This window comes from Strigops habroptila, chromosome 3 (genome assembly GCF_004027225.2).
Source record: "Strigops habroptila isolate Jane chromosome 3, bStrHab1.2.pri, whole genome shotgun sequence".
NCBI classification, from domain to species: Eukaryota; Metazoa; Chordata; class Aves; order Psittaciformes; family Psittacidae; genus Strigops; species Strigops habroptila.
The window spans coordinates 23,882,782-23,898,489 of NC_044279.2; the positions used below are offsets into that span (position 1 = coordinate 23,882,782).

A 15,708-nucleotide genomic window follows, 5' to 3' on the forward strand; every position below is an offset into this window, starting at 1 on the left:
AATAGTATTGAAGAGCTTTTCTGCAAGGTTACACATATTGCAACCTGTATTATTTATCACTGTTTTATTGTTAACCTTAGCTACCAAGTATTTATTGAAATTTATAGGTCATCTCAGTATAATACCTGTTGGCCACAGCACCATATCAGGAAATGGAGCAACTAGCAAATGTACAATTCACTGAAACATCATGGATGACAAAATTCATGGAAGGAAAGAAGCAAATGGACAGGGCCACTGAAATAAAGCTAAATCATAAACTGGATTGTTGAGTGTCGCTGTTACTGCACCACATTGGATGTGGTCTAGGACAGAGTGCAATAACATTAAAATGCAGTTTAGAGATCTTTTTTCCTTGATTATGTTTCCATATCCTGACATTTATCAATACATGAAATGCCATATTCCTGATGGTCTTTCTTCACGTTATCCTAGTGAAAGAGAATGTATCTGTTAGCATTTCTCTTAGTTTGTTTTTGAGATATTAATGAATGTTTCATCTGATCCTTTGAGGGACAAACTGCAACTATAGAAACGTATTAAAATTACCATGCTGGTAGTAATTTAAGATCAATTTAGAAGGCTGCTCAGAAGGGTGTAGGAATTGTTCAGTCTTGGTGCAGATCTCTTTAAAGAGCTAGGCTCCTGCAACATGGATTCTGTATTACTTTAAATGAATGTCTGCTCATCAAAAATCCAGATTAAAAATTTCAAACCTATATTGAGATGTCTTTCCTACCATCTTACATTTTCAGTCTAGAAAGCACATCTCTAGTGGTGATGTTATGCGCACTTATAACAATCGCTTGGTTTCTGAAAGCTGTGGAGGTTATTTTTACAGTAGTCTTAAAAGAAGGATCTGTGGCACCAGTTTTAACGACATTATTGTGTCATTTGTGTTCCTTTGCACTTTGGCTCCAACCTGTGAGAAGTTGTAGAAACAAACAAGGGTTGTCCTCCCATGCAGAGAGGTTTCTGGTAGGCTACTGATTTTTCTTTCCCTAGAAGATTAAATGGGTAATAGTGCTAAATTATTAAAACAACTTTCACGTCAAAGCAATTATTAGAAAGATTATAAAACCTTAACTGAAGGATATGAAATGACTGCTGTATGAAATGTCACACCTGTATACCAATTTAAGTAATTCCCTAATGGCAAAAGATACAGTAAATGAGAGTTTCTGGCAAGTGAAAGCCGTCTGGAAAATTACACATTTCCCCAGAACTATTGGAAAGCAACCATGGAAATTAGCCACCTTTTAATCGGTGGATATGTTAGCAAGTGGCAAGTGACCATTCTACCAAGAACTGATTCCCAAGTGGAACATATCTCAGTGCTTATTCTTTAATTAACAGTCTTTTCACCTTGTAAGTGCACTAAAGTCATTAGAAAGAGCTCCCCATGCTTATATAATCAATTTTACAGTCTTCCAAAATGAAATAAATCATTCTAGCTTTAGCCTAAGTGAAAACCTTTTCTCAAAAACTATCACCTTCATAAAGATAGATTTAGAAAAAAAAATCTAAAAAGGGAAAAACTGGAATGTGGTCTCATGAGGATAAAAAGGCTAGTGTTAATAATTAACAAGGAGAGTGAAGTGGAGTAAATTAGACATAATAGAGCCCATAGTGACTGGCAAAGTCACCTCTCATTATCAAAAAACTCATTAGGAAATGAAGAGGTGGAAATCCCACTGGGTTGTTCTCACTCTCCAGTTATATCAGAGATTACTTTTCAGATTTCTTTCAAATGAAGAACTGTTAGGTCACCATATTGCATATTAGGTTAATCTTCAATGAAATTTGGAGGACTGACACCTGCATGTTATTCTATCTCAAGAGCTTTAAATGAGCTCTAAGTCTTCGATTCAGGAGTCAGTTTTCATATAAACCTGACATAAAAGAACTCCTAACAATAAAGAAACAATCTAACATTTACAGCGTTAAAGAAAACTTACATGTAAGACAATTTTTATAACTGTATCACAAAAATACAATGGAATGACTGTGAGATAATGAAAACGCGTAGTCTTTACTGTTCGAATAATATCAATGTTTTATTTTACATAATATACAAAACACTGTACAGGATTCAAGCTGAATATTTTAAAGCCAATTTTTATTTAACAATGAGAAAATAAAGGCATTTTCCAATACAACGTATAACTTTTCATGAAGTAGAAGAAGGGCGGAAGGGGAAGTCCTGACTGAAACTTCCCATTTCTATTTTGAAGGACTCTATTGTGAATCACTTTAAGCTTCTCCATTTTTTTCTGACTTTACTCCACAACAATTCACAGTTCATAAGTGACTTCATCAGTGATTGCTTTCCCATTAAGTCTGACTGAAGAACTAGTTAGAAAAATGGATGGAAGGATGTGATCTTCCTATCCTAAAAATTATTTCAGCTTTTCTGACAAGAACTAACAAATAACAAAAAGTGATTTAAAAAATTATGTTTGCTGTGGAGTTCAGTAATAGACTGTAGATAAATCTGGTGTGATTTTTCAGAATGTAAAAGGTTTGAAAAAATAGTGTACTTGCTTTTATAATATACATTTTAATGATGGCCAAAGTTTCTACTGTTTATACTCAATTATCCCTATGTAAAGCTTTGCAGATTGTATAGTGATAACAGTACCCAGTATCTCTCTATGCTAGTGAAATATTTTTTTCCAGAATTGGATATTTGTAGATGGAAGAACATGGTTGTTCCAGGATTGTGTCTTATTTTCTGTAATGACCATGCTACTTTTTGTCCTCAGAGCCTGTAAATTATGTTATGAAGGGGCCTGCTCTAGAGGGCAATTTTCTTTCTCTAGTTATTTAATTATTCAAGTTTTTAGTGCCTCAAGACAGACATGTATTAATTCGTCTTCATTTAAGAGTGTCAGAGATATCTTTTGGTGGCAAATGCTTAGTTACATGAAGTGTCTATATATTTCGCTTATTTCAGAGGTTTTTCAATTGTATATGCAATATTCTACACCTTTCCTTGCCAAATTTTCTTTTCAAGTATCATTTACTGACACTATGTAGTGTGCTGTTGCCCAGCATTATTGCATCACTGCATTGGCACGAATCAGTCAAAACTAGGAGTATTATAAAGTTAACTCATAATATTGTTTTCCATCAAGTATTACTCAGTGAAATGTCTGTGTACCTGCTCTAACTCAGCCATGGTACACCTGTAGACAGTCTGATAAAGCTCGTTTAGAAAAAAGCAGCCAGTGTAGCCTGTTGAAAGCCATTGCCATTATTATGGCTATTGATTTCAAACAGGAATTCTCTGATACTTTTTTTCCACTATTGGTGTTGCTAGTAGCAGAGTGGCAAATACCAACCAAACACAGCATCACCTTCCTGCTTTGTTACAGCCTGTGACCATTTTCATATGCAAATTTATGTATGACATCATAGCCCCTACAGTGTGGAGATTGAAAGCAATTTGGATTTAAGGTAATCAGGACAAATGTTATACCCACACCGATACGTCTCATCAAAGCTTAAGCTCTCTCTAATTGCAGTGGGAATCTTTTCATAGATCAGGGGCTTACAATTTTTGCTTCAGCTATTAGGACCTGCTTTGAAATCATAACCTATCTTCTTATAAGAGCTACATGTTTTGGTTACTGGTACTGAGAGCTAACTCAAGCTGCGTTATTGCTGACCACAATAGCCAGTAACTTTTTTGACTGGATGGGAGTTTTAGGTGCAAGAAAACTGTGCAATAAGATGTTCATGCCACTTTGTCTTGTAAATATGAAATAAATTTTCAGCTTGCTTCCACATAAATAAAAAATCTCTAAAATTCACTTTTAAAGTATGTCTTTTATGTAAAAATACACATTTTGTATATAAGCTGAGCTATTTCCAATTTTCACCACAATTTAAGTAACTGAATAAAAAATGTTCTGTGGAGGCCAAATGTAATATAAACAGGAAATTAATGGAAATGTAAAATTACTTTTTACAGGTTATTGGATTATTTTCAACTGCTGTGAATAGAATATGGAGCCCCAAGGAAATTTCGTTTTTTAAAATTTACTGGTTTTATTTTGGATTTAAGAATATGCCAGAAAATCCAAGTGATGCCTTCCCAAGAATCATATGGAGAGCAGGATAATTATAGACTGTCTGCCAAAGTGCTAATTTTGTCAGTGGGAAAGAGACTCGTGTTAACCTCTGTCATTTTTCCTTTTCTTTGATTCTGCAGAAGCTCTTGAGGACAGCACAACACACTGACTCCAGGATAACTCCTAAGCTGTGCCTCTCTAAGTAAAAGCAAAACAAACCCACAGCTTCTGCTGTACACAAGCACAGTAGATTCTTTTCTTACTGTTAGAGGAGAAACCTCATTCCAGTGCTGTATTAATGGACTGTGGTTTTCATCTCTGATTTTTTTCTTGCATATTTTAATATATTCCAGCTAACTAATATGTAAAAATTTAATAACTTTAATCTTCAACTTCAGTATTTCAACAAAGTTTCATCTGGGAATCTGTTTCTGTTCCTGTAATCTGTTTTCCATTAATATTGTCTATGCATGAGCTTGCCCTGGCATAGGCTTTCATTTTGTTGTTGTTTGTGTGAATATGAGATGGCTCATATGAAGAGGGTGTGGGGTGTCTTTATTGGCAAGACAATGGAGGATTAAGCTGCATAGCTTTGAAGACAAGTGGCAGTTGAGGGATTTGAAGTGTGGCATTTCCTCAAGGATCTCATTTCCCATCTGATTTGATGCACAGGTGGTACCTTTTGGTAAGATCAATTCCAGTCATAGAGTGCCATGAGTCTGCTGATGATACTCAGCTATATTACTTACCCCTGTGCTCTGAGTTCTTTCCCTGCCCTGCAATAATCCTTGACAGAGATCTCCAGATGGGTAAATGAGAGCTGCCATGTCCTCAGCCCTGGGAAAACAGAATGCTCACTGAGTTGTTTCCAAGACAGCACTCCCGTATGTGTGCCCATGTACAGAGGGATCTCAGTGGAGGTGCAGTCATATTAAGAGTCTTGGCATCATTTTGGAAAGTTTCACTTCCCTGCAAAGACTGGTGTCGGGATGTTAGAAAAATGACTCAGCTTTTTAACAGCTTTTAGTTCCTGTGATTTGTTTAAATTTCATTCTGACTTTGGAATAACAAGAGTCACCCTCCTGCCCATGAGGCTTTATTACTGTAATTCCCAGAGTAGGGCTTGTAGCGGAGCATTTCTGCGGTGTGCTCAGAAAACAATAAACTACAAGCTCATCCCTTCCAGTAACTGTGATTGCCTGATTAATGACAATCCTGCACTGACTCGCTATAAAGAAGCAATATTGACTTGACACAGTTGTATTCTTATTTTTAAGCTCAAAGTTGCCTTGAAAAATCAGCCTAATGTGTAGCTTTAGACCAGCCTTTTGTTTCTCAAAGGCAATGTTCATCAGCTGTTTACTGTGAAACCTTTTTGTTAATATCCAAATCTAAGTTGTTATTATTGCTGGTCACAGAAGCTGCAGTTTTAAGATATATAAATATAGAAAAAATAATACTGTTTTGAGTGCCCGATATAGAAATAATTATGCCAGAGCTATCTAGTTAACAAGTAGTTCTAGGAGGAGTGTAAATAATGGAGCATGTTTGTAATGGACTCACAGGTGCTCTCAAGGGTGGATTCTCAAGTGTTTAATAAGAGATGAGCCTATGCCGCTGCCTTTTTCTCAGTGGAAACTCTAATAATCTCTGCCTGCTACCTAGCTGCCTGTTTTCATGATCTTCATGTATCTGGTATCTCCACCCCTGTGTGTAATATGGTTGAAATTAGTGAAAAGCTTAAAAATGCTTATCGAGAGAGGCAGGTGAAAAAAAGCAAAGTGAGCTGATTGCATTAGTATTGCCTCCTTAGGTAAAAGTGATTGATACATAATTTCTCATTACTCTACAGGGATGTTTTCAAGAAAATAGTTTTTGCTTTCAAATCATTATATTGAAGAAAAAATAAAGTATTAGTGTCCAGACACTCAGCAACTTCCTTGCCACATGAGTAACAATAGGGAACTGAAACTTCACGACACATTTTCCCCCCAGTCTCCATCTCTCCCAGGTTCAGTTTGTGGTGGACATCATTCAAGAGTGGAAGGCAAAGGAGTTTCTGGAAGTTACAGAAATTATGTTTATATGTTATACATGGAGTTGTACCAGTAGTGGAACAAGAGGGATTGTAATTTTGTGAGCTCATTTCCATAGTTTTGAGCCACATGATCCAGGATTTTCTTCTTAGGAAGAGGAGGAAACCTCCTCAAAATGCAGTTGTGGTACCCATCCAAATCAAATAAGAAGCCTGAATGCAGGAATAAGTGGGAGGAGAAACCCGTAAGAAAATTAAAAACAACAAAATATGGGTGGAAGAAAAGGAGGGCTACCAAAATCATGAAAATTTCTCTCTACAGCTCAGGTTGGCTGTATGATTTCTATATACACATGGGAATACTCTAATAGGTCATAATAATAGTGCTGCATTAATGGGTGAACACAGACACATTCAAAACATGAAACTGATATACTCCTTTGGTGGGACAGGACATAAGCGTGCTAAGAGTTAGGATTTGCTAGGAGAATATTTCAGGGTGTACAGGGACAAGCAGTGGTGGTCGCAAACTAATTTTCAGGTTTTAAGCGTCTTCAGTTTGCATTGTATGTACACTTTTTCATGCAGTAAATCCCATCTGTGAAGCAGGTAATTTTCTACTGCTTATAGCTACTTTACTTTTCTTGCCTAACATGCTTCATGTTTGTATTACACTCACCAATCGACTCCATTTCTTTAGAAAACCAAGAGAACACCTCTGTGTGTGTTTAATGTTGTCAGCTTTCCTATGTGCCTTAGGCAACTAGTTTTCAGGACTTCCTTTAAATAGTTGTAAAACTAAAATTGCTGTAAAGTTGGAGATAATCACACCAGAGAATTAGCAAACTTCCAGAAGGGAAGTGTAGAGTTAGTATCCTTTAAAATTTTGCAAGACAGCTGAGAGGGCAGAGGAGAGGCCAGCTTGTCTGCTGAGGATGTTTCACATGAACACAGACTGCCTGGGAAGTACTTTTGTTCATGGAGGTCTCAATGAGGTTTGAGCACATGTCAGGATGGAAAAAGCCATGGTTCTGGTGGTGAGGTCTGGCCTTCAAGATTTTTATGTGTGGACAAGCATAGGAACATTAAGACATGTATTCTTGGTAGCCACAGGCAGTGATGCAGGACTTTACCAGCTCCCAAGGACACACAGCAGATGGGTAAACTATTCTTACTCCCCCAAACGCTCATATGTCACATATTGCCTTTTTCCATTAAGTGATCTGGAGGAAATGCTGTATACATCTCTATTATTGCACATGTGGAGCTGCAGTGTTTTACTGTAACCTTTGTTCTTCTTAGCATGAGGAGAATAAAAATAATTGAATGCCATTCAAATACTCTCTGTTTTGTTTGGGGTTTTTATGCTGTCTTGGTGTCTTAAGTAAGTATTGAACAAAATTGCTAAGGCTTAGATTCAGCAAAGTATATCATCAATTTTAAGAAGATGCAAAAGTGTTCTGGTTCAACAAAGAATTTCTGTACGTTCCTAGTTTTTGTTACAGTAACAGTTTAAAATGTACTGCAGTGTCCTTATAGAGCACTTCACTTGTCTTTTCTGAACTGTATTTCCTACACAAGTGGGATCTTGTTCTCATAATGCTTTTGTGTATTAAAACATTTTAAGAGATACTTTTTTTGCTATAGTAAAATAAAGTAGGGAAAGGCCTGACATTTTTTATTTGTGCTTTGTTTGTTTTTAAAGCATTTTTGTGCAATGGAAAGTTTCACAAGCACTTGCAAGAAATTTTTGTTCCCATGGTCATCCGCTACATCGATCTCATGGAGTCATCAATTGCCCAGTCCATTCACAGAGGTCTTGAACAAGAATCATGGCAACCTGTCAAGTAAGTGCTTTCTACAAGATCTGAACAAAGCACCTGCCTACAGCTTTCTGTCTAATCAGGTGTTCTCCCCTGTGTTGTCCTCTAAATATTCTATTTTTTATTGTATTCCTACACTGTTTATTTCTTCACAGGAGCATCACCAACAGTCTTCCTAATGTAGCTCTTCCAAAAGTTCCAAGTTTGCCTCTTAATCTTCCACAAATACCTAGCTTTACTACACCAACCTGGATGACTTCTTTGTATGACTCCACGTGTGTATTCTTCGATAACCTTCTGACTGTATGTCAGCTCTGCATGGCCTTGCTAGTGTTCTGTGCAGCTGTATTTGGATTGCATGGTGTTTATGATCTCTTAGTTGGAAATTACTGTTTCTTGGAAGTAAGCGAAGCATGGACTGTTAGTGAGTTGCGCTTTCTAGTACATTAAAATGTAGCAGTCTTAAACCTGATAGCTTACAAAATCAACTTGGCAAAGGTCTGTCATAGTATGAGTGGTGGTTAATACCCTAAACAACCTAATGACTCTCCTGAGTTAATAAGCAGTGGAGAACCTTTTGGATAATTGATTTTAGATTGTGGTTTTATAAAGCGAGGCAGCCCATATTTTCACATGGGTTTAGTTAACTTCTTGTATATTGGTTCCAAAAATCATTGATAGAAAATATTGTCATTAGATTAAACATCCATGTTACAGGAAAATAGTAAAAGGTTAATAAGTACCCAGAACAGGAGTACATCATTTCTTTGTCTGTTTGAAAACTATGTATTTCTTTCTGATTTCCCCCTCAACATTTCAGAGCTCTTTTCTTAGATAAAATAAATAGAGCAGACATGCCCTGTTCTATGTGAATATTCCCATAGTTACAGGCCAGATTTCTGTGTGACAACACATTCATAAACATTAGAGAAAGGCTCAAGCAGAAACTTATTTTAGGTAAAGTTGTATTAGGAAAGGATGAATGTGAAAGACTTCAAAAAACACACGTTCAAGATGCAAAGCTTAGTAATCTGATTTCAGGTATTGTTTTCTCAAGTTTTATGATGGAGTGAAAGACTCCTAACAAACACTCAGATCCATTACTGCAAGAGTTTATAAGATCACAAAATATGAGGTTGGAAGGGACCTCGGATCATCTGGTCCGATCTTTCTTGGCAAAAGCATGGTCTACACAAGATGGCCCAGTACCCTGTTCAGCTGAATCTTCAATGTGTCCAATATTAGGGAATCCACCACTTACCTGGGAAGATTATTCCAATGGCTGATTGTTCTCATTGTGAAAAATTTTCCTCTTGGAATCTCCCCAGAGGTAACTTGTACCCATTACCTCTCATCTTTCCCGTGTGACTCCTTGTAGAAAGGGAGTTGATAATTTGTGCTCTCACAGACTTCTGGCACTTATCTGTTGAGCATTATGATTGTTGTTCTGCTGGTAATTCCCCTAAAAGTTGACAAACTTCCTCTTAATCCTTGCTTTGGTACTTTTGGTACTTTCTGTTCAGTTTAATAATGCTAGGTTTGCCTGATGAAGAATCTACAGGCAAAAAGAATGAGAAAAAGCAGTCTGTGAGCTGAGTTACAATTAAATGTTTATCGCGAATGCCAAGTCTGTGTCTATTTTGTTTGCAATAGGAAGAGATTCCATATTCTCCAAATTTTACTAAGGTTCATAGAATCATAGAATCATAGAATAGTTAGGGTAGGAAAGGACCTGAAGATCATCTAGTTCCAACATCCCTGCCATGGGCAGGGGCACCTCGCACTATACCATGTTGCCCAAGGCTCTATCCAGCCTGGCCTTGAACACCACCAGGGATGGAGCATTCACAACTTCCTTGGGCAACCCATTCCAGTGCCTCACCACGCTCACTGTTCATGCTCTTTCATTCATGTTTAAATCTATTCATATTCAACAGAGCTGCTACATGCCTACCTAAGAACTTTTGCTGAAGAGGTGAAAATATACTCATACTTAGGCGCTTCTTTATGTTCTTTATTGATGAAAATAGATTTTCCCTTCTTTCAATTAAAAGTTGCGACAATTCTCTTGAATATTACTAGAGAAGATTTTTTATATTTTTTAATTAACTGTCACTTTTTTTTCCCCTTTGATCACATGTTTTTGAGCACTAAATGTATGCTGCATATAACAGCGCTTAGGAAGATCATTACCTCATTTTCAATTGTTTTGTCTTAACCTTTCCTTATTGGGCACTAGAAAGGGACATATGAAAAGGGGACAATGTTATGAGTGGTAGTCTGTTTTTCTTGATTGGTCTCTGGGGAGGACAACTCAGAGGACACCTTGGCTAGACATGCAGAGCAGTGTGGATTACTGTTCTTTTTGGCTGAAGACAATATCCTTAAAGAGAAAAAAAGTTTGAATATTCTGTAAAAGCTTCTAATCAGCCAGAATGAGGACAAGCTTTTCCATACTTACTCATTAATTCAGATGTACTACTTTAAATTGAATTTTTTTTCCATTTCGTATTTTAAATTTAATTTCTCTGCCTCTTCTGGACCTGGCTTTTAAGTTAGATTCTTGAGTGATTTTAATTGTTTATGGTTTAATTTATGTATTATTATTATTTTCAGTGCAGTCATGACATAGATTCACTGACCAAAAATATTATAGATACAGACCTGAGGTTGTCTGTTGCTATCTGGTGCCGGTCTAAAACATCAGGCTGAGGAAATATGGAATAAGATACATGCTTACAGGAGAATAGTCCTGTCTTGTCTTCCAACCAGAACAGGCAACATAAAGGGAAATGTCTCAGCTCTATTCTTCCTGCTATGGCTCAACTATAACAAGTGACAAGAGGGACGAGCTGGAGCAGTGACAGTGATTGTGATATGAAAGGGTGTGGTTTGAATGTGTCTGAGCTCTTGTTCTGGACCTCTCTGTGTGTTCATGCATGCTTAGTGTCAGGAGGCCATGTTTCAGTGCTGTCTTGTGGGGGTTTCATCTGTAGTGCCACATACATTCCTGTTGTAGTGCTTGCCTCCAATAAACTGTCAGGACGCCATGGTCTCCGTTTTAAGGATGGGTATTTAAAAGTGTACCCAGAGTACTGATGGAATAGTGCAATTTAGTTGACCTGCTTTCTTTTGAGTAAGGAGATTTGAACACAGCTAGTTCCTACTGAGCATTCTGGAAGACAGATGTATACTGTGGGCCAAATTTATTTTCTTCCAAAAATACTAACATGCAGGAAGAAGGCTCAAGAAACATGTTTTGGTTGCTTGATGCTCAGGTTGCCTCACCCTTGAACTAAGTAGAGGAACTATGACGTAAGTCTGTCCCTATTATCTTTGAGGGAACATACACAGCTGTTAGTTGCCAAAAAGTTCTGCTCTATCCTTCCCCCTCACCTACTGATGGAAAATAGAGAGGTGGGAGTAAGCACCATTGACTGTAATTATTGGAAATACTCTTCTGTTGGACAAATTCTCAGTTGACTTTCTGAGACCTGAATATGCATCTTGAGGCAGTGTAAAGGAAGTAGAACTGGAGCTCACAAGCTGGGGGCTCACAAAGAACATAGAGCTGGTGCCCTGTTTTGACAGTCCTCACAAAACACTAATTGGTAGTAACTCAGTAATAACTTTAAAAAATATATAGTTGCTGTAATTTATAAAATCACTATCATTGCCCTTAGTAAATTCCACAAGAATGGAAGCCAGCTGCTTTTGAATCTTGTGGCTGATTGAGAATGTCCTTAGATATTTGATATTACTCCTCTATTTCATATCCCAAGCTACCCTATTGAGTTTCACATCTAGGCAAGAAATGATATGTTCAACATTTTCTCTGGAGTTGTGTTTGTGCTGATCTTGCAGCCAGAGTGCTTTATTAGTGGACTGTTTGACTAATTGCTACTGCTTAGGTAGCTGGCAAGCCTAGGGGGGAGTTGTCTCTCTCAGTTGTCAGTGGATAAGTGAATTACTTGGGAGGCTGTATGCAGCTCCTAGGTTTAATATTCTGCAGGGTCTTGGAGAAACATTATGTCTTGGACTTTTTTTTGCTGTATTCAGTATGATGCAAGGCATTAGGCTATAAAATAATTCAGGTTAAAATAGACCTCTGGAGCTACCGGGTCCATTCTCCCAGTCAAAGTGTGAGTTAAATTGCCATTAAAAAAATAATTAGGATGGGCATAATATTTTCCTCTTTTAATCATTGGAAACATTTCCTAACTGCCATGACCTGATTAAAAAGAGTGGACAACTAGACAGTACCTTTTGCACAAGGAGCTAGTGCTGAAAGCGTAAGTTTTGACCAGCAAAACAGTGGAATTTGTTGCTTAATTTTAAAAATGTAGATAACTATATTGAATATAGTTTTTAGAGAAAGAGTGCCAGTTCCATTTCTTGGTAGAGCTATATTATTCTATTTGTTAGACTGAAGTAGCTTTACCATACACGTTCAAATAAAAACTTTTCAGTAGCCAAGAATGTGTCTTGTCCCTTCGCTAAAAAAAATGGTTGCATAATTATGAATGTAGATTCAAATGCTGATGATTTGATTTGAATGCAGGAATTCCTTCTGCTGCCAGGAGGAGGTAAAAACTGAGTTTAGCTCTTCTTCATGTTAGAGTTTATGTAGTGTAAACCCTGAAGTGACATTTCCAGCTCCTAGTAGGGAAGGCAAATCAGTAGACTGTGCAAATCTGTAGACTGTAAAACCACTTCAGGGTATCAAGGTATGTGCTGATAATTTATACTATTTCTAATGCCTTTTAGGAAAAATCCTAAAAATCAAATAAAACAAGTATCTGGTACAAATAACAATTGCAAGGTGATGGAAAGCACAGTTTTATGCAGCATTTAACAAATAAATTAGATGTTTGCATCTGAATTTGTGAAATAGGAACAATTAGTTTTTGTTGTAGCACTTTATTTTCCTTCCCCATCTTATTAGTATAATATGCTAGTCAAATTCAGTTGTCATTGGACAATGCTGAATAAAAAAATTAAGAATGGGAGCTCAAAATAATATGAAAAGAAAATGAATGAATTAGTGTTTCATGAACCCGTGTCTATTATTACATTTATTATAATTGTGAAACTTTATTTGGGAGTCTAATGAAACCAAATTAAGTGGCTAGCAGGGAGTGAACATGCGTAAGAATACATTGATGTTATTAAGAGCACATTAGTCCTTCTGAGTCCTAAAGAATTTCATTTGGAATTCCATTAGGCAAAAAAGAAAAAACGATGGAAGAATAAAAAATGGTTAAATTGTATCATCTGATGATGAAAAAATGGTAGTTCTGTTTCTTGAGAACATATGCTTTGTTTTCTAGAAAATACGTGTTCTTATCAACTGCACTATATAAACTGAGATTGTCCCCATTTCTGTCCCTGTATATATTTTGCCTTCTTTTATGCCAGTCATCTCAAAAATTGACTTAGTCACTTCTGAATCAAATAATGTGCATAACATAGCATCTACAACTTCACTCACTGCCAGTGTACACAGCAGATATAATGAAATCTTCAGTATTTGCTTATCATATAACTTAAGAAATAGTCTAAAGGTATCACAAAATTTCTGAGAAGTTTTGCTGGTTTGTTATTTTTATTTCTTCATTAAACTTAGTGGTGTATGAAAGTGGTTCCTATTCAGGTCCAACCTTAACAGCTAACATCCCTGTGCAAGTTGTAGCAGTCCCATGGGCCTTTTTCCTGTTGCTGCTGTTTTCTTTCAGGAGCACAGTAAAATATAAAATTAGCAATTGCTGTTTCAAGTAAGAGTGGCAAATATGCGTGACATCAAAAACACCTGTCTAAAACTGTGGAATTTCCTTCTATGCATGGTGAAGATATCAAAACTTGCACCATTTAAAACCAAAGCTGAATTCAGGGTCAGTCGCTTGGAACCAGACTTTTCCTTAGGCAGGTGCCCCGGCTCCCAGCTCATCACCCACTGCCCAGCCCTTGCTGGCTGTCCCCTTCACCTGGCCTGGCAGCTGCTTTCAGCATTCACACGGTATTGCAGAAAACAGCGATGGCTCTGAGGTCGTGGTAGCATGAAGGCAGTGGGGCAAGGGGGCAGTTGGTTGGGTTTGAAAGCTAGTGGGGTGCTGTGAGACCGAAGCAGTACTGCTGCTGCATCCGTTCTGCCTCTTCAGAGCCCTGAACATGAGCTGTGTGCTTTGCTTCACTTTACCACCTGCTGTCTTGGCTAACTTGGTATGAACTAGTGGTGGGGCTGCTGTCTGAGGGGTGCATTAGGTGGTCAGATATTAGAGGTCTTTTCTATTTTTGTTTGTTTGTTTGTTTCTTTTTAATCGGACCCTGCTCTGTCCTGACCACACTCAACACTCACTGACTTCTTCCATAAGAGCTGGCGTCACTCCACACTTTGATAATTATGTTCTTTTGTCATGAGGCAGAAGAAAGAAAATGTCAGTAGTGACATGTTTCAACTAATCTGATCTAAACCGGGACTGCCAGGCTGAGTTTTGGTTGCTTGTGTTACTAATATGCTGGAATGCCATGCTGTGCAGCACAACTGTCCTTAAGCAACAACCCAGGCGTTGCAATGCAGCGCATCATGAAAACACAGTGACAGTGGAAGCGTAACTGTAGCTACTGCTAAAATTAGCCTTAAATTGTTGTATTTTATCAGAAGCAAATGTCTTTTAATTTAGCAGTTAATGGAAGAAGAACTTAAAAACTACATGGACAATCTGAGATGACAGAGCCATATTAATCCCCCGTTTTGTTTGTGCACAAATTTCTTTAGTTTCTGTTCTCTTTTTTCCACCAGGATCTGATGTTATTCCCTCAGTTAGAATTAATGAGCATTTATCAAGGGACCATTTGTCTGGGTATCTCTTTTACAGTATTGCTACTAGCGTCCTCATTTCTTTGGTAGGCTTATCTACCAGAGTTATGAAGACAAGAAAATGTATGTGCAAAATTTTCACTGTTTTGAGAAGGTCCTTGCTAATTAATAATTCCTGTACCCTTTATTTTTTCCTGTCTTGATCTAAAATTTGAGCTACTTCATTTTTCATGTTCCTCAACATCCCATTTACCTCCCTAGTCTGTCATATTTCTCAGCTAACAGATGAGAAAATATCATTTTTTTCATCCTAATGGGAATTATTTTAAATTTTCCATTACCATTTTCACAGTCGTCGAATAAGAGTAACTGTGCTATGAGATACAGTGAAGTGAACAAGGAAGATGGTGTGATAGGAAATCTTAGTATCTTAGATAATTCTGTGGCAACTGGGTTAGACATCTATACATTTATCTTCTGTTTCTTGGGGACTTTCTTTTGTTTTGCTTCTTATAGCAATGGCTCAGCTACATCAGAAGATCTTTTCTGGAAGCTGGATGCTCTTCAGATGTTTGTTTTTGATCTTCACTGGCCAGAACCAGAATTTGCCAGCCATTTAGAGCAGAGACTTAAACTCATGGCCACTGACATGATAGAAGCCTGCGTTAAAAGGTACAGTTGAAATGATGAATTAAAAATTTGGAGAGATTTGAAAATTAACTTAGGAATAGCCGTACTGACTCACAGAGGTACACCTATACCAGAATCCTGACATAGGAATCAGGGCAACCGTAAAGAGATCATGTCTTTTATGTATTTCCCAGCATCTGACACTCAGCAACTTGGCAACATCTGGGAAATACCAAGAAGAATTTCTGCACATGTTGTGACTAGACCTTTGGAAGTGAATAAACCAAATGTCTTTTCTGTTCCATATTTGTGGCAAATACTAACAAA

General features: G+C 37.3%; 1 protein-coding gene across 25 annotated transcripts in view; it reads left to right on the top strand.

Annotated features, from left to right (window-relative positions):
• Positions 1–15,708, top strand: part of CADPS2 (calcium dependent secretion activator 2) — a 298,626-nt gene that overhangs the window by 240,685 nt on the left and 42,233 nt on the right. For 15 of the 25 annotated variants that reach the window (XM_030479889.1, XM_030479892.1, XM_030479891.1 and 12 more), the window contains 3 exons: positions 7,817–7,958; positions 8,090–8,209; positions 15,268–15,423. In XM_030479889.1, the coding sequence (XP_030335749.1) occupies positions 7,817–7,958; positions 8,090–8,209; positions 15,268–15,423 (418 nt within the window). The remainder of the gene's footprint in view (positions 1–7,816; positions 7,959–8,089; positions 8,210–15,267; positions 15,424–15,708) is intronic. The other 10 variants (XM_030479911.2, XM_030479902.1, XM_030479903.1 and 7 more) reach the window with 1 other exon arrangement.